The sequence below is a fragment of the Pistacia vera genome, unplaced genomic scaffold, assembly GCF_008641045.1.
Source record: "Pistacia vera cultivar Batoury unplaced genomic scaffold, PisVer_v2 Contig406, whole genome shotgun sequence".
Classification (NCBI taxonomy): Eukaryota; Viridiplantae; Streptophyta; class Magnoliopsida; order Sapindales; family Anacardiaceae; genus Pistacia; species Pistacia vera.
This window is the reverse complement of record NW_022196231.1, coordinates 1088795-1107829: the sequence shown is the minus strand read 5'-3', so window position 1 is coordinate 1107829 and position 19035 is coordinate 1088795. Positions and strand designations below refer to the sequence as shown.

Below are 19035 nucleotides of genomic sequence, written 5' to 3'. Positions count from 1 at the left end.
ATTCAATGCTCCAAGTTGAATGTTAAGCATTTTTAATTGTGAAACTTATTATTGTTTTAGTATTTGATGCATACACTGTATGTGAATAGGTTTTGCAACTCACTTAACTTTGTGTTTACTAAGCTTAAGCAATTTTCACTTACTATGATATTGCTCTGTAGGCAGCAAAACTAGAGCCCAATTGTATGTCTACTCGTTATGCAGTTGCAGTCCACCGTATCAAGGATGCTGAAAGATCTCAAGAACCTAGTGACCAGCTTTCCTGGGCAGGGAACGAAATGGCTTCCATATTAAGAGAGGGAGATACTGTTCAGATAGACCCTCCCATTGCATGGGCTGGACTTGCAACAGTTCATAAAGCTCATCATGAGATTGCGGCTGCTTTTGAAACAGAGCAAAATGACTTGATGGAGATGGAAGGGCGTGCTATATACAGTTTAAAGCAGGTACTTTTTTTTTTTTTTACCAGAATCATTCTGAAAATTATGTGAATAGGACCTGAATGAACATCTTTGGGTCTGCTGGTGCAAGAAATTTGAAACTGTTGTAGGACCCTTGGCTGATTGGATACGTAACACATTATTTCACATGATTCTTTTTTAGTATATATATTGCATGTTTTATACCCAGCTCAGATAGGATGCTTTGTCATTCTTCTTGATCTGCTGATGACCTTGCTGTCACAACTAGATGCAGTTGCTATCCTTGCTTTATTGTAGCTCGTGCTGTGGTTGATGATATTCTTCCTCCGGCTTTCCTCCCAAGAGCAAAGAAGACACTTCCTGAATCCTCCAAGGGATTTCAGGTTATCCAAACTGCAGAAAAGAGCTACCTCTCGGCTCCACATCAGCTGAACTTGTGGAGAGGAGGTGGGGAGGTAGCACTCACATCACTGTTAAGAAGTGAGAAAAAGATTGCTGATCTGTTGAGGGAATATGTAGAGAGTGGTGATACTGTTGAAGCATGTAGGTGCATAAGGGATTGGCGTTTCATTCTTCCATCATGAAGTGGTGAAAAGGGCTTTGGTTCTTGCCATGAGATTCGAAACAGCTGAGCCGCTTATATTAATGTGTTGAAGGAAGCTGCTGAGGAAGGCCTGATTATTTCAGTTCAAATGGGAAAAGGGTTTGCTAGGTTAGAAGAGAGTCTCAATGACCTTGCTCTTGACATTCCGTCTGCAAAACCTGTTCCAATCGCTTATTCCCATAGCCATCTCTGAAGGATGGCTTGATGCTTCTTTCCGAAATCGTCAGGTGAAGATGGAAATGTACAAAAAGAAAGTGAAAAGGTAAGGCGGTACAAGGAAGAAGTCGTGACCATAATTCATGAGTATTTCTTTCAGATGACATTCCTGAACTCATCCGAGTCTTGAAGATCTGGGGGCTCCTGAATTGAACCCAATATTCCTGAAGAAGCTGATCACCCTTGCTATGGACAGAAAGAATAGAGAGAAAAATGGCATCAGTTTTGCTTTGCTCTTCACATTGAGATCTTTTCAACTGAAGATATTGTAAATGGCTTTGTCTTGCTCCTCGAATCTGCAGAAGATACAGCATTAGACATTCTGGATGCTTCAAATGAGCTTGCTCTTTTTCTGGCGAGGGCCGTGATTGATGAGTGTCCTGGCTCCTCTAATTTAGAAGAGATGGCAGCAGTTGCCACCAAATTGTAGTGGAGTGAGACTGTGCATATGGCTCGATCACTCATTGCTGCCCGTCATGCTGGTGAGAGGATCCTTCGGTGCTGGGGAGGTGGGACTGGCTGGGCTGTGGGATGCAAAGGCAGATAATGAAGCTCCTAGAAAGTATGAAAGTGGGGGCGTTGTAGTAAGCTTGCCAGTGTATCCGTGATCTTGGATGCCTTTTTTCAACCATGAGGTGGTGAAGAAGCGCTAGTTTATGGCTATGGAGAAGAAGAATGATAGGATGCTTGACCTGTTGCAGGAATGCTTCAGTGAAGGGTTAATCACTATCAATCAGATGACGAAAGGGTTTACCAGGATCAAGGATGGTCTCGATGATCTGGCCCTTGACATTCCAATGCAAAGGAGAAATTCAGTTTCTATGTTGAGTATGCCCAGAAGAAAGGGTGGCTGCTGTTTTCATTTGGTTCATTGGCCGCAGATTGCTTCGCCCATCACAGTGGCAGCAACTTGAGAAGAGAAGATTAATCTCCCATTTGTATCTCTCTTGGATGTGTTTCCCATTACGATTACTCTTGTACCGTTAATGAAGTTGAAAGGTGGATAGGTAAGTGATATGGGATAGTTGGATTCCTTCAGATGTTTTTCTTTTTTTGGTGATCATCCGATGGAGATTCTTGTGATCCCATCCAGTGTATAAAGTTGGTGCTTTAGGATCATGTCAGTTCAAGAAGTATTATGTTGATTTAGATTTTTAGAAAATGGGCGTTATTGATTGATTCCTGAGACATCCGCTATATGATGTTAAGACACATTATTATTTCTATTTTCAAATATCTCGGCTCTTTTTCCACTGTTATTTTTGTCCTTTGGTTAGACGATTTTGGTATGAATCATTTCTTCTGGTGAAATTGATAATCATGGTAAATATTTAATTAGATTCGATTTGGAAATTAATGTGATCTTATTTAGATAGGATAAATTACAACTCCTCACTTAACATTCATAAATAAAAGATCAATGTTAAATCTATATAGAGATAAACGACTTTTTCACACCCAAGGTTTGTGATAAGACCTCTTCACCCAACTCATCCAACTCAAATTTACAAAAGGAAAAAGGAGCAAATAGCATGGTGTGTGTAAGTCAGAGTTGGTTATCCAGTGACAATACATGGAATTGGTGTGACGTTTGTAAGTATAAATTGAGGGATACAATTGTAAAGGGTAGAGAATTTTTAATTAGATATTAGAAGAGAGGCCTCTAGCTTCTCGAATTGCTAGGTTATCTTTACATCCATTGTTTCCTTTCTTGTTCTTTATTACCATTGTTATTCATTTCTTTATCAATCAATATAGAGGTACAGTAAAACATTTTCATAGTCATAATGGTGGATACTAATTTTATTACTATTAGGAGGTTATAATTTAATAGAGGTGTAGTTAAAAAAATTTCTTATTTCATAATTCATGTTTTAGTAATACAATATTAGGATTTCAATTCATGTTTTAATAATATTAGAGTTTAATTAAGCGTTTCAATTGCCTACTTTTGAAACGATAGAAGATCGTGTTTTGAAACCAATAAGATAACTGTCCTTGTTGGAATTGTAAAGACAGTTACTGCATGACAATTGATGTGAAGCCACACAATTGCCAATTGTTTAAACAATTACAAAATAGAACCCTCAATGTTGATGAATTGCAAGTTACAAATGAAGTAGATGAGGAAATCAAAGAGTCATTGTAGATTGAATGATCAATTCGACAACTTTACTACACTAATCGAATAATTATTAATGTCTTCCTTAATCATCCAAATAAGTAACAAGTTATGTTACTTAACAAAAGAAGAAATCATCTCTACAATTAAACAAGAAGAGAAAGAAATAATTTGAGGATGATAGTACATAAATACAAAAGTTTCATGTCAAGAAGCTCTAAACATGCTTGAAAAACAGAAATTTTTTAACTTTAACAAGAAAATACCCATGCTAGCGTTAATGTACCGCAAGTTAAAAGATGTGATAACAACTCTAAGTATAAATTATTATCTCAAACAACTTTAGATAATATTTTATTTTCTTAATTTTTTAATGTAACATACAATATTTTTTTTTTGCAATATACAGATAATTATACTATGTGGAGACAATTTTCCTTAAAACGGAATTAGAAAGTTATAACTTATTACAATGTGGATTTTTTCTTATTTAAACTATGTCAAATTGGGATAAAAATTTTTTATGACTATGTAAGTTTATTCCTATATAAGTATCACTATAAAGGGTTTTACTGTATATTCCTATTAACAACCTTTTCATTGTTACGAATTGTGTTGGAATATTGCTCTGTTTGGGTATATTTACTTGGCTTGGGTTGTGTTGGTGTTAAGCATCCAGGTTCCCATCAGTTTGCCTTCATAACACTTTTCTATCCAAAAATTTCAAAATATCACTTTTTACCCAAAGTATGTTATGTTAGTAAATTTCGTTGTGAAGAAGGATAGATGGTCAAAGAGTTTTAGTAAGGGTGGTGGTCAATTACCTACTTTACAAAACACCCCCTACCACCCAAATCAACTCAATCTCTTTATCTTTTGCATAACCTCACCTTAGTCGGCATCGCCGCCAGTCGTTTTGGTGCTGTTTTCCATCGATTTCTTCATCCCTTTCATCCATTGAGCATTCCCCAACAAATTGCCAAGATCTACCAAAATCAAACTTTTGTCGCAAAATCCTCCATCCCTCGCAACCAACCTAGCTTATTGGCCCTTTTCGACGTCGACAACTGCCCTCGTGCACCAAACACTCCCTCAACCTTCTGAACGAAACCATCTTTCCCCCCCTATTCTCCCTAATCGCTAGCTATAGTCCACTTTGTGGTCGCATGTTTTGCCAATTTCAATCGATTCCTTCATTGAAACCACCCCCTCACCACATTCTTCTAACCGGCACCCCTTCTCCAAAACCCCCCCACACCAACACCGCTCACTCACCGATTGTTGCCTTCCTTTCTAGGGTTTGTTTCTTTGCAAAATTGGGGTTTTTACTCGTTTGATGAAATTAGGTATTTTGGAGGTTGATTCTTGAAATTGGAAGTTGTAGAAGTGTTTGTGTGGTGGATTTGATTTTTCCGCGTGCTGTGGGACCCCTATCACGATTTCTAAAGCTCTAAGCCACGCCCACCAATTGCATCGAAAGTCCAGCCAATTTCCAACAACCACACCTGTGCGCATTGCCCCTGTGCACACGCGATGAACCTCCTTGTCGGATTTTGGAGTTGTTTTTTTTTTACTATTATTGGAATTGATTGAATGGTGGGTTGATTGATTAAAAAAAAATAGACTAGATGGTGTGTGGTGGTGGAGCAGAAAGAGAGGAGGTGGAGGTGATTCTAGTATCATGGAGGCTAAAAAGAGAAACGAAGAGAGAGGTATTTTGTCTTTACAATGAATATCATTGTATTTACAGGAAATAACGTTTGGATAGAAGTGGTATTTTGAAACTTTTTGGGTGGAAAGTGTCATTAAGGCAAACCTTGGGTGGGAAAAGTTGTTTACTCCTGTTATAATCAATTCTATTGTGAAGCCAAGAGATACAGTAGAATAGTGACTTAGTGAGTGTTAGTACTACAATTTGTTTCATTTAGTAAGAATAATACTTTACTAAAGGTTGAAATGGTCAAATCAAAATATCTATAGTTCTATACTAATTTTTATTTGCCCTAATATAATTCAATTTAGGTCTAAGCCCAATAGGCCAATGCTAGGACACTTACAGCAAAACCTGTTTCCTCAATCCTGTTCACTGGATTCTGGACAAATGGAACCCAAACTCCCCGTAAAAGCAGAAGTGGGAACCGTAGCACCTCCACAGATGATATCTCCACCACTCTTCAGCCCCTAAGGTGTTCGTTTTAGCTGACCTCAACGTTATCCACGGAAACCGACGGCGAACCCTCAGCTCCCGACCTCTCTAAGTATTTTCACCTCTTTACAGTTCCTCTCAATATTTCTAATGTTTGATATCTAATTCAAGTCTCGGAAGGTATAAATTTTAAAATAGAAAAATTAGGGGGCTAAATTGCACTTTTGTGTTTATACGCTTGTTTCATTAAACGTGGTTGATGAATGAGGATAGTAATCCTAGTCAAAAAGAGACGGATTTAGCAGAAGGAGAAGGTAAAAAACTGAACAAATTGGGTAAATGTCGCTCAAGAATTAGTAGGTTAGATTCCTCTCTTGATTATGGAGGTGATGGGGATGGGATCAGCCTGGTCAAGGGACTACTCTTCTCGTGAAGAAAAGTAAGCAGTCTTAAAACGGTGAGTTTCGTTTTTAATTTGTTGCATTCACTCTTTGCCTGTGTTTAGTCTTCAGCAATAGTGAAAAAGAATTGCTTGTTCATGACTTGTCTCTGATAGTTTGTGTGTGCTTCTTTTGATTCTGCATTTTATGTCTTAGAGATGTAATTTGGATATTTTATGGAGATGAAAAATATGATGGTGCATCTAGTCGTTTACGTTTGTTAGTAGAAGGTTTATCGACCCATGAATTAAATAGATTTGAAGTCACTGTGTCCGCTTTCTTGAAACACCGTTTCACCAAACCTTTCTTCTTTTGATCTTATTTTCTGTTTGACTACATAACTCAATATTGTTAGTTTGATATCTATTCCACTTATCTTTGAGTAAGTATATGTGTTTGGATAGGCTATGGAAAATGGCGTCAAATGAGGGATTTCTAACTGACGAGCAGAGGGAAATGTTGAAAATTGCTAGCCAAAATTTGGAGATTTTATCATCGTCTCCGAAGTCTCCATCATCATTGCTGTCTGACCATCAGTTGAAAGTTCCTGTTGCTGGTAAAGCACCCACTGCTGGAATTGCGGTAAGGCATATGCGTAGGTCACACTCTGGAAAGTGTGTTCGCGTGAAGAAGGGTGAGTGCATTTAAACCAGTTTAACCATTTATCTTTTTACTCTAATTGTTTAGTCATTTTGATGAATGCATGAATGGGAACGGTATCTGTCGGATCTTCTTTACTGAAATGTGTCAGGTTTAGTTATAACATTTAGAAATATATTATAGAGATTTTCTCATAGTAGGAGCCAACAAGCAACGTCCTTACTTTATGATTGATTATGAGTATGTATTTATTTTTTATTTTGGGGGCTTGTTATCCTCTGAAGTGGTGCAGGGATGCTGGTGTGGTGTCTTTCTTTATGCTTGTTTATATTTTTATTATATAGCTAAATACAAACTATAGAAATGATTTATCTTACTATCAACAATAATAAGATATATGGGTCATGTTATTTTGGAATTAAATTTAAGATTTATGTTACATCAATTGTAAAAGCCATGAACTCTATGGCTGAAATGTTTGGTGGTCTTTTGACCTACTAATGGACCTGCTTTCTCTTTCTCTTTCTCTTTCTCTTTTTCGAGTTCCATGGAGAGAAAGCTTAAGCTGGTTGCTTGACTCAAATGCGCTGAATTGGCCCTGTCATTTGTACCTTAATTAGAGTTTATGTGACTGTACAGCTGCTCTACAAAATAAAAAGAGTTAATTCTCTACATCTAGTAGAAGCAGATACTTGGGAATGTTTTCATGAATTTTTAGCAATAATATGGAGAGTTAAGTGGACCTTGGTCTTGATCACCTATAATCTTTTGGCCTGCGATTCAAGTGTTGAATCAATCATCTTCACTTAATGAAAACAATTTTTTTATTTTCTTCTGTGTTAGTGTTAGAGGGGTTTCAGGATGCTCCATGCACTTGGCTGTTGATCATTTATAAAGGTTGGAATAAAAGAAAAAGAAAAAGAATTGATAACTGTCAATTGAATTGTTTAACTGTGTTCGTAAGTGGTTCTGCATATGGTTCATTATTCTCTCTCCTCTATCGTAGTGCCGGAGAGAAGGGCTTTAGATAATCTTCTGGCTTAGATTGGTGATTCTGATTTCAACTATAAACATCATTTTTTTCCCCATATTTATTTGGGACAACTTGCATGGTTTCTCAATTATCTTTGATTTATGGAACTTGATGAATTTCTGGGTACCTCTCTCAAGTAATAACACTTTACATGCTGACTGTTAGTTGGAACAAATAGAATTTATATGGTTCAATTATTTTTTGCTGTATAATTACTTTCTAGACTTCTAGGTTTATAATTTTCCTTGTCTTTTTTTTTTTTTTTTTTAAATAAATTCTATTGCTCGCCTTTTTTTCCATGGCAGTTTCTCTTTGGATTAAATGTTTTTATCTAATGCCTGATGTTAGTTTGTCTTGTAGTGCATTAACAAGAAAAAATACTTTTAAGTGCTGTGAAGCTGCAGAAAACAAACCGTGTGCTGTTTACAGTAATTGACTATGTGGTTTATATAATCTTTCATTGTCAAGCAAGAGAGTAGTTGAGAAATCAACTTTACGTATGTCAATATATGTATGGTTGGACTTCTTTTCCTATGGCTAACCCAAACTTTACTGGATGATGGTGAATGGTGCTGGTTTGCTTTTTATTATTATTATTTTTTTTATGCCTCCTTATTCTTACTTGTATTGGTAGCATCCATGAATGTTCTAGCTCAAATGGAGCATTTCCTATTCATTTGATGTTGATTGGCTCCTGAACTTTTTGGCTTATGGATACAGATGGTGCTGGTGGCAAGGGAACGTGGGGCAAACTTCTTGACACTAATGTGGATTCTCATATAGACAGGAATGACCCTAACTATGACAGTGGAGAGGTAATTGTTTTTTCTTACTGATTTATCATTTCTTTATTAATGTTTTTTCAATTAGTACTAGGAATTTAGTCTTTTAGTATTTTTTTTAGCATGTTTGTGTGCTGGTAACTAGTTAGTGGAATGGATTTTACCTGTTTTACTCATAAAAGATTTTCATTGATGATTTGTTGTTAATCATATATTTCTCTTCTTTTATCCTTCATTTTAATAGGAACCATATCAACTTGTGGGAGCAACCATCTCAGACCCCATGGATGATTACAAAAAAGCTGTTGTTACCATCATAGAGGAATACTTCAGTGCTGGTGATGTGGAGGGGGCTGCATCTGACCTTAGAGAACTTGGCTCCAATGAATATCATCCTTATTTCATAAAGCGGCTTGTTTCCATGGCCATGGATAGGCATGATAAGGAGAAAGAAATGGCTTCAGTTCTGCTTTCAGCACTATATGCTGATGTTATTAGCCCAGCTCAGATTAGGGATGGCTTTGTCATTCTTCTTGAATCTGCTGATGACCTTGCTGTCGACATACTAGATGCAGTTGCTATCCTTGCTTTATTTGTAGCTCGTGCTGTGGTTGATGATATCCTTCCTCCGGCTTTCCTCACAAGAGCAAAGAAGACACTTCCTGAATCCTCCAAGGGATTTCAGGTTATCCAAACTGCAGAAAAGAGCTACCTCTCGGCTCCACATCACGCTGAACTTGTGGAGAGGAGGTGGGGAGGTAGCACTCACATCACTGTTGAAGAAGTGAAGAAAAAGATTGCTGATCTGTTGAGGGAATATGTAGAGAGTGGTGATACTGTTGAAGCATGTAGGTGCATAAGGGAGTTGGGCGTTTCATTCTTCCATCATGAAGTGGTGAAAAGGGCTTTGGTTCTTGCCATGGAGATTCGAACAGCTGAGCCACTTATATTAAAGTTGTTGAAGGAAGCTGCTGAGGAAGGCCTGATTAGTTCCAGTCAAATGGGAAAAGGGTTTGCTAGGTTAGAAGAGAGTCTCAATGACCTTGCTCTTGACATTCCGTCTGCAAAAACCTTGTTCCAATCGCTTATTCCCATAGCCATCTCTGAAGGATGGCTTGATGCTTCTTTCACAAGATCGTCGGGTGAAGATGGAAATGTACAAAAAGAAAGTGAAAAGGTAAGGCGGTACAAGGAAGAAGTCGTGACCATAATTCATGAGTATTTTCTTTCAGATGACATTCCTGAACTCATCCGAAGTCTTGAAGATCTGGGGGCTCCTGAATTGAACCCAATATTCCTGAAGAAGCTGATCACCCTTGCTATGGACAGAAAGAATAGAGAGAAAGAAATGGCATCAGTTTTGCTTTCTGCTCTTCACATTGAGATCTTTTCAACTGAAGATATTGTAAATGGCTTTGTCTTGCTACTCGAATCTGCAGAAGATACAGCATTAGACATTCTGGATGCTTCAAATGAGCTTGCTCTTTTTCTGGCGAGGGCTGTGATTGATGATGTCCTGGCTCCTCTGAATTTAGAAGAGATTGGCAGCAAGTTGCCACCAAATTGTAGTGGGAGTGAGACTGTGCATATGGCTCGATCACTCATTGCTGCCCGTCATGCTGGTGAGAGGATCCTTCGGTGCTGGGGAGGTGGGACTGGCTGGGCCGTGGAGGATGCAAAGGACAAGATAATGAAGCTCCTAGAAGAGTATGAAAGTGGGGGCGTTGTAGGTGAAGCTTGCCAGTGTATCCGTGATCTTGGAATGCCTTTTTTCAACCATGAGGTGGTGAAGAAGGCGCTAGTTATGGCTATGGAGAAGAAGAATGATAGGATGCTTGACCTGTTGCAGGAATGCTTCAGTGAAGGGTTAATCACTATCAATCAGATGACGAAAGGGTTTACCAGGATCAAGGATGGTCTCGATGATCTGGCCCTTGACATTCCAAATGCAAAGGAGAAATTCAGTTTCTATGTTGAGTATGCCCAGAAGAAAGGGTGGCTGCTGTCATCATTTGGTTCATTGGCCGCAGATGCTTCGCCCATCACAGTGGCAGCAACTTGAGAAGAGAAGATTATATCTTCCATTTGTATCTCTCTTGTATGTTGTTGCCCATTACGATTACCTCTTGTACTGTTAAATGGAAGTTGAAAGGTGGATAGGTAGATGATCTGGGATAGTTGGGTTCCTTCAGATGTTTTCTTTTTTTGGTGATCATCCGATGGAGATTCTTATGATCCCATCCAGTGTATAAAGTTGGTGCTTTAGGATCATGTCAGTATCAAGAAGTATTATGTTGATTTAGATTTTTAGAAAATGGGCGGTATGATATGATATTCCTGAGACATCCGCTATATGATGTTAAGATGATATTATTTCTACTTTCAAATATCTCGGCTCTTTTTCCACTGTTATTTTTTGTCCTTTGGTTAGACGATCTTGGTATGAATCATTTCCTCTGGTGAAATTGATAATCATGGTAAATTTATGATTGTGGAAATTAATGTGATCTTAGTTAGATAGGATAAATTTACAACTCCTCAAAATTTAACATTCATAAATAAAAAGATCAATATTAAATTCTATTATAGAGTAAACGACTTTTTCCCACCCAAGGTTTGTGATAAGACCCCTTCACCCAAACTCATCCAACTCAAATTTACAGAAGGAAAAATAAGGACAAAATAACGTGGTGTACAAGTGAGAGTTGGTTATCCGTGACAATAACAATGAAATTGGTGTGACGTTTGTAAGTATAAATTGAGGGATAAAAATTGTAAAGGATAGAGAATATTTTAGTGAGATATTAGAAGGGAAGCCTCTAGCTTCTCGAATTGCTAGGTTATCTTTACATTCATCCCTGTTTCCTTTCTTGTTCTTTATTTCCATTGTTATTCATTTCTTTCCATTGTTATTCATTTCTTTTATCAATCAATATAGAGGTATATTCCTATTAACAGCCTTTTCAATTGTTATTGAACTGTGTTGGAATATTGCTCTGTTTGGGTATATTATATTCTGTTTGGGTTGTGTTGAGTGTTAAGCATCCAGGTTCCCATCAGTTTGCCTTCATAACACTTTTCTATCCAAAAAGTTTTAAAATACCACTTTATTACTCAAAGTATAGTTATGTTAGTAAATTTCGTTGTAAAGAAGAGTATGATAGTCAAAAGTCCTTTTTAAGTAAGGGTGGGATGGTCAATTAACCTACTCTACAAAACCCCCCTACCACCCAAATCAACTCAATCTCTTTATCTTCTGCAAAACCTCACCTTAGTCGGCACCGCCGCTAGTCGTTTGGGTGCTGTTTTCCATCGATTTCTTCACCCTTTTCATCCATTGAGTCATTCCCCAGCAAATATGTCCAAGATCTAACCGAAATCGAACTTTTGTCTGCAAAATCCTCCATCCCCCTGCAACCAACCCAAGTCTTATTGGCCCTTTCTGACGTCGACAACTGCCCTCAATGCCACCAAAACACTTCCCTCAACCTCCTGAATGAAACTCATCTTTCCCCCTCCCTATTCGTCCCACTAATCGCTAGCTATAGTCCACTGTTGTGGCCGCGTGATTTTTGCCAATTTCAATCAATTCCTTCACTAGAAACCACCCCCCTCACCACCATTCTTCTGACCGGCACCCCTTCTCCAAAACCCCCCCCCAACACCGTTCACTCACCGATTGTTGCCCTCCTTTCTAGGGTTTGTTTCTTTGCAAAATTGGGGTTTTTGCTCGTTTGATGAAATTATGGTATTTTGGAGGTTCATTCTTGAAATTGGAAGTTGTAGAAGTGTTCTGTGTGTGTGGATTTGATTTTTCTGGCTGCCGGTGACCCCTTATCGACGGATTTCTAAAGCTCTAAGCCACGCCCACCAATTGCTTAACGAAAGTCTCAAGCCAATTTCCAACAGCCCACACCTATGTGCACCACGCTTGTGCAATTGCCCCTGTGCACAAGCTGATGAACCTCCATTGTCGGATTTTGGAGAGTTGTTTTTGTTTTGACTATTGATTGTAATTGATTGAATGGTGGGTTGATTGATTAAAAAAAAAATAGACTAGATGGTGGTGGTGGTGGTGGAGTAGAAGGAGGAGGAGGTGGGGGTGATTCTAGTTATGATGGAGGCTAAAAAGAGATGACGAAGAGAGAAGGGTATTTCCGTCTTTACAATGAATATCATTGTATTTAACAGAAAATAATGTTTGGGTAGTAAAGTGGTATTTTGAAACTTTTTGGGTGCGAAAGTGCTATTAAGGCAAACCTTGGGTGGGACAAAGTTGTTTACTCCTGTTATAATCAATTCCTATTTGTGAAGCCAAGAGATACAGTAGAATAGTGACTTAGTGAGTGTTAGTACTACAATTTGGTTTCATTTAGGAAGAATAAAATACTTTACTAAAGGTTGAAATGGTCAAATCAAAATATCTATAGTTCTATACTAAATTTTATTTGCCCTAACATAATTCAATTTAGGTCTAAGCCCAATAGGCCAATGCTAGCACACTTACAGCAAAACCTTGTTTCTCAATCCTGTGTCACTGGATTCTGGACAAATGGAACCCAAACTCCCCGTAAAAGCAGAAGTGGGAACCGTAGACACCTCCACAGATGATATCTCCACCACTCTTCAGCCCCCTAAGGTGTTCGTTTTAGCTGACCTCAACGTTAATCCACCGGAAACCGACGGCGAACCCTCAGCTCCCGACCTCTCTAAGTAATTTCACTCTTTTACAGTTCCTCTCAATATTTCTAATGTTTGATATCTAATTCAAGTCTCGGAAGGTATAAATTTTAAAATAGAAAAATTAGGGGGCTAAATTGCACTTTTGTGTTTATATGCTTGTTTTCATTAAACGTAGGTTGATGAATGAGGATAGTAATCCTAGTCAAAAAGAGACGGATTTAGCAGAAGGAGAAGGTAAAAAACTGAACAAATTGGGTAAATGTCGCTCAAGAATTAGTAGGTTAGATTCCTCTCTTGATTATGGAGGTGATGGGGATGGGGATCAGCCTGGTCAAGGGACTACCTCTTCTCGTGAAGAAAAAGTAAGCAGTCTTAAAACGGTGAGTTTCGTTTTTAATTTGTTGCATTCACTCTTTGCCTGTGTTTAGTCTTCAGCAATAGTGACAAAAGAAATTGCTTGTTCATGACTTTGTCTCTGATAGTTTGTGTGTGCTTCTTTTGATTCTGCTTTTTATGTCTTAGAGATGTAATTTGGATATTTTATGGAGATGAAAAATATATGATGGTGCATCTAGTCGTTTACCGGTTTGTTAGTAGAAGGTTTATCGACCCATGAATTTTAAATAGATTTGAAGTCACTGTGTCCGCTTTCTTGAAACACCGTTTACACCAAACCTTTCTTCTTTTGATCTTATTTTCTGTTTGACTACATAACTCAATATTTGTATAGTTATTGGATAATCTATTCCACTTATCTTTGAGTAAGGTAATTGTGTTGGATAGGCTATATTTTCTTCATCCTTATAGTTTGTCATACATTCTTTAGAATACTGATGATGCCATTTGATGTTCTCAAATTCTTTACATGCTAGTAGGGCTTAGTACATGTAGCGAGGAAAATGCCGAAAAATGCCCATGCTCATTTTCTGCTTGGCCTGATGTATCAAAGGTTAGGTCAGCCTCAAAAGGTAGCTTTTGAATATCACCGTTCTCTTTGTTTTGGTCAAATCAATTTTACATTGACTTAATACTGGAATATTTTTAGGCTATTTTGGCATATGAGAAGGCAGAAGAGATTCTTCTCCGCTGTGAGGCAGAAATTGCTAGGCCAGATTTGCTTTCATTGGTCCAAATTCATCATGCACAGGTGCAGTAATCTATTTTAATCTACTGTATATTTCCATCTGTAAAGTTTGTTATCTGTTAATTTGTTCCCTTCCTTATTTTGATATTTTGAATTTTGAAATTAGAAGTAACATGATTGTATCTGGTGTTGCTGATTTGTATAACTTGTTATATCCACTGTGTAGTGCATTCTACTTGAAAGTAGTTCGGGGGAAAGTAGTTTGGATAAAGAACTTGAACCTGAAGAGCTTGAGGAAATTCTTTCCAAACTGAAGGATTCAATGCAATCAGATATAAGGCAGGCACTTTTATGGAATACCTTAGGGTTGTTACTACTAAAAACTGGCCGTCTGCAGGTATATTATGTAATTGTTGTTATTGTTCACATTCGTGTTTTTCACATTTCATGTTCTGATATTGACTTTATTATGTTGTTCAGAGTTCTATATCAGTTTTATCATCTTTATTGGCTCTGGACCCCAATAACCATGACTGCCTTGGAAACCTTGGGATTGCTTACCTTCAAAGGTATAAAATTGCACTGTTAGCTTATCTACTTCAAATGTGTGTACTGTGGTCAAAACTTTTTCATCGTTGTGAACTTCTAATGGAGATCGAGGTGCTGACCAAGTTGATGTTCCCAAATATTCTCAAGATCCTTTACAAGGAATTGACGGTCTAATGACTAGGGCAAAGACAAAGAGGATGAAAGAGGCTTGATCATGGAAGTGCAATACAAAGAGGCTGTACTAGAAGACTCTAAGACTAAATTCGAAGATTTCAAAGCTTCACCAAGGATAGTCTATTATCTTTTTATGCAAGGGGTAGATTCGGAAGATCAAGTTGGATGCAAGGATTAATTTAGGAATTAATTTTCGTTTATTTAATCTTGGGCTTTTTATGTTTTAATTATCATTAGATTCTTTAGTCTTTTATTTATTTAAAGTTTATTTAGGCCCAATTCGCTTGTACTTAAGCCCAACCCATTTTTCAATTAGCTAGGGTTTTCTTTTAGGGTTTGTTGCTTATAAAAAGGGGGCGGCCATGTTATTTTTTTGAGACAGATTATTATCAATTGAAGTTTATTTCAGAAAGCTATTTGTTTTGCCTTCTTGATTAAATGCTTGAATCTCGACTTATCAAAGGGAGTGATCAACCTTTGTGGCGTCTTAAGATTAGGGTTTTAAGGACTTAGTTTCTTTAGGGTTCTAATTCGATCATCCTCAACACGTTCCTAGCAAACCAACTTGTTCCTATTCCATTGAGTTCGAGGGTTGGCTAGGAACCTTCGAACTCAATCGAATAGGAACAAGTTGGTTTGCTAGGAACGTGTTGAGGATGATCGAATTAGAACCCTAAAGAAACTAAGTCCTTAAAACCCTAATCTTGAGACGCCACAAAGGTTGATCACTCCCTTTGATAAGTCGAGATTCAAGCATTCAATCATGAAGGCAAAACAAATAGCTTTCTGAAATAAACTTCAATTGATAATAATCTGTCTCAAAAAAATAACATGGCCGCCCCTTTTTTATAAGCAACAAACCCTAAAAGAAAACCCTAGCTAATTGAAAAATGGGTTGGGCCTAAGTACAAGCAAACTGGGCCTAAATAAATAAAAGACTAAAGAATCTAATGATAATTAAAACATAAAAAGCCCAAGATTAAATAAACGAAAATTAATTCCTAAATTAATCCTTGCATCCAACTTGATCTACCCCTTGCATGAAAAGATAATAGACCATCCTTGGTGAAGCTTTGAAATCTTCGAATTTAGTCTTAGAGTCTTCTAGTACAGCCTCTTTGTATTGCACTTCCATGATCAATCCTCTTTGTCTTTTCCCTAGTCATTGGACCGCCAATTCCTTGCAAAGGATCTTGAGAATATTTGGGAATATCAACTTGGTCAGCACCTCGATCTCCATTAACTTCACATTTATGAAGCATGTTTATCTCCCTTATAGAAGCTTCAATTTGTCATTAAATAACTGGAAAGTTTCTAAATATTTTTCACTTGATAAAATGGTAATACTTGTACTATGGACTGACTTTATGTGAAGAAGCATGAGTCCTCAGTCATGGTTATGCAATTTGCTTTGTGGTTATGGTACACATGAGTTTATCAATATAATATGCCTTTTACTTAGCTTTTCCAGTAATGCAACCTTTTCAGATTATCTGTAGTTTGGGAGACAATAGAATAAAGTTTCTGTTGGGTTTCTTCCTTGATGTTTTCTTGTTTCTATCTTCCAGTGGAAATTTGGAGCTAACAGAAAAATGTTTTCAAGATCTGATACTAAAAGATCAAAATCATCCTGCTGCCTTAATCAACTATGCCGCCCTTCTTTTGTGTAAATATGGTTCAGTTGTTGCAGGTATGTTTTATATAGTTTTAATTCCATGTTTCATGAATTCTGTTGACCTCATTGTCATAAAGCTCAGTGGAAACATTTTGAAGATTGTGGTTGATGTAATTCAGTTTCTTCTAGAATTTGCTTCGTCTTAGTTGTTGTTATTAGTTTGTTAAACTAACCTATATTGCTATGCATTTTTATTAATTGTCAGGAGCTGGTGCAAATGCTGGTGAAAGTGCTTGTTCGGATCAGGTTGCAGCTGTCAATGTTGCAAAGGAGTGTTTGCTAGCAGCATTAAAAGTGGATCCCAAAGCAGCACATATATGGGCAAATCTAGCTAATGCATATTATATGACTGGTGACCACAGAAGTTCTGGCAATTGCTTGGAGAAGGTGCTCACGGCTTATTGCTACAATCATTTATAGCCTCTTTTTTGAGGTTGTTTGTTTGTTTCCTTTAACATTTGATGGAATAGTTTTCATCTTTGTTTTTTCTAGACAAAAAGTATTCAATGCTCCAAGTTGAATGTTAAGCATTTTTAATTGTGAAACTTATTATTGTTTTAGTATTTGATGCATACACTGTATGTGAATAGGTTTTGCAACTCACTTAACTTTGTGTTTACTAAGCTTAAGCAATTTTCACTTACTATGATATTGCTCTGTAGGCAGCAAAACTAGAGCCCAATTGTATGTCTACTCGTTATGCAGTTGCAGTCCACCGTATCAAGGATGCTGAAAGATCTCAAGAACCTAGTGACCAGCTTTCCTGGGCAGGGAATGAAATGGCTTCCATATTAAGAGAGGGAGATACTGTTCAGATAGACCCTCCCATTGCATGGGCTGGACTTGCAACAGTTCATAAAGCTCATCATGAGATTGCGGCTGCTTTTGAAACAGAGCAAAATGACTTGATGGAGATGGAAGGGCGTGCTATATACAGTTTAAAGCAGGTACTTGTTTTTTTTTTTACCAGAATCATTCTGAAAATTATGTGAATAGGACCTGAATGAACATCTTTGGGTCTGCTGGTGCAAGAAATTTGAAACTGTTGTAGGACCCTTGGCTGATTGGATACGTAACACATTATTTCACATGATTCTTTTTTAGTATATATATTGCATGTTTATTCATGAAAATATGGTAGTTTGCTATGAGGAAAGAAAAATCCTTTAAGTGCTCATTATATTTGTATAAAATTTTATATGAATTTGGGTTTATGATTTACTGATGCAACTTTGTGTGTGATTAACTTTTTTTTCAATAAATAAATGTTGTATATATTCTATTATGGTTACAGTTACAGTTACAGTTACAGTTCCAATTATATTTTATCTTTCTTCTTGACTATCATGTGTAGTATTTGGTCTTTACTTTTTAAATGTTATTAAATGAAACAAAATACTTGCTTTTAAGGTAAGAAAAAATACTGCTAAATTTTTGTTTCTTGTGTAATTAGCATCTTTTACTTCATTGTTTTTCTCAATATTAATCAGGCAGTTGCAGAGGATCCAGATGATGCTGTACGGTGGCACCAGCTTGGCCTTCATAGTCTCTGCTCCCGGCAATTTAAAACTGCCCAAAAGTACATCAAGGCTGCAGTTGCCCGTTTTAAAGAATGCAGCTATGCATGGTCAAATCTCGGTACCGCTCGAACTCATGATAATTGCATAATACCTATATTTTATGTTTTATGTAGGTGGCATTTTGAAGTATTGATACTTGTAAATTTGCATCACTAGGCATCTCACTGCAGTTATCAGATGAAACATCACAAGCTGAAGATGTATACAAGCGGGCTTTGGCATTGGCAACACCTGATCAGGCACACGCAATTTTTTCCAACTTTGGAAATCTCTACCGACAGCAAAGACAATATGAGTCTGCCAAGGCAATGTTTACTAAAGCACTTGAACTTCAGCCTGGTTACGCTCCTGCATTTAACAATCTAGGTCTGGTATTCGTTGCTGAGGGTCGATGGGGGGAAGCCCAGTTCTGTTTCAACAAAGCCCTGGAGGCAGACCCATTGCTGGATGCAGCTAAGTCCAATAAGATAAAGGCCGTGGCCATGGCTAGATTGGGCGGAGCACTATCCTCCTGTTTACTTGAAGAATAATCTATAGGCAAGTGAGGGTAAGTCGCTTTTCTCCATCCTAAATTTAGGTTTGTAAAGCTATTATTTTAAGAAGCACATGCTTTCACTTGTATCTTGATGCTTTATTTTGGAACAAGAAGTGTTTTTCATTTTTCAACAAGAAAGAAAAAAAATTCAGGTCCATATACAACTAAGAATTTCTTCCCAGGGTACGTTTTCTATGAGCCTTTAGCCTTTAGATGATCTGGTGAAGGTGATTGTTTATATGTATATATATAATTAGGGAAACACAATTTAGATTGAAGATCTTAATAGGAATTTAAATTGAAAAACCAAGTTGCTGTAATGGCAAAGACAATGAGTTGGGAATTGTCTATCACGGTTCAACTTGTTTCGAGAAATGAATCCATAGAAAG

General features: G+C 37.4%; 2 protein-coding genes and 1 pseudogene across 4 annotated transcripts in view; all 3 read left to right on the top strand.

Moving 5' to 3' along the window:
- Window positions 1-10754, top strand: part of LOC116142233 (MA3 DOMAIN-CONTAINING TRANSLATION REGULATORY FACTOR 1-like) — a 20996-nt gene extending 10242 nt beyond the window's left edge. Inside the window, exons 2-4 of the mRNA XM_031427667.1 lie at window positions 6365-6584; window positions 8304-8398; window positions 8610-10754. Of these exons, the coding sequence (XP_031283527.1) occupies window positions 6365-6584; window positions 8304-8398; window positions 8610-10427 (2133 nt within the window). The 3' untranslated portion in view covers window positions 10428-10754. The remainder of the gene's footprint in view (window positions 1-6364; window positions 6585-8303; window positions 8399-8609) is intronic.
- Window positions 1-19035, top strand: part of LOC116142234 (probable UDP-N-acetylglucosamine--peptide N-acetylglucosaminyltransferase SPINDLY) — a 21840-nt gene extending 2805 nt beyond the window's left edge. The window contains exons 1-12 of one of the 3 annotated variants that reach the window (XM_031427668.1): window positions 11615-12707; window positions 12838-13078; window positions 13224-13428; window positions 13924-14016; window positions 14094-14195; window positions 14359-14529; window positions 14613-14701; window positions 16424-16545; window positions 16736-16917; window positions 17193-17477; window positions 18021-18168; window positions 18267-19030. In XM_031427668.1, the coding sequence (XP_031283528.1) occupies window positions 12918-13078; window positions 13224-13428; window positions 13924-14016; window positions 14094-14195; window positions 14359-14529; window positions 14613-14701; window positions 16424-16545; window positions 16736-16917; window positions 17193-17477; window positions 18021-18168; window positions 18267-18640 (1932 nt within the window). In that variant the 5' untranslated portion in view covers window positions 11615-12707; window positions 12838-12917 and the 3' untranslated portion in view covers window positions 18641-19030. Of the gene's footprint in view, window positions 1-161; window positions 447-11613; window positions 13079-13223; window positions 13429-13923; window positions 14017-14093; window positions 14196-14358; window positions 14530-14612; window positions 14702-16423; window positions 16546-16735; window positions 16918-17192; window positions 17478-18020; window positions 18169-18266 lie in introns of those variants that run through there. The other 2 variants (XM_031427670.1, XM_031427669.1) reach the window with 2 other exon arrangements.
- On the top strand, window positions 503-2170 carry LOC116142228 (annotated as a pseudogene).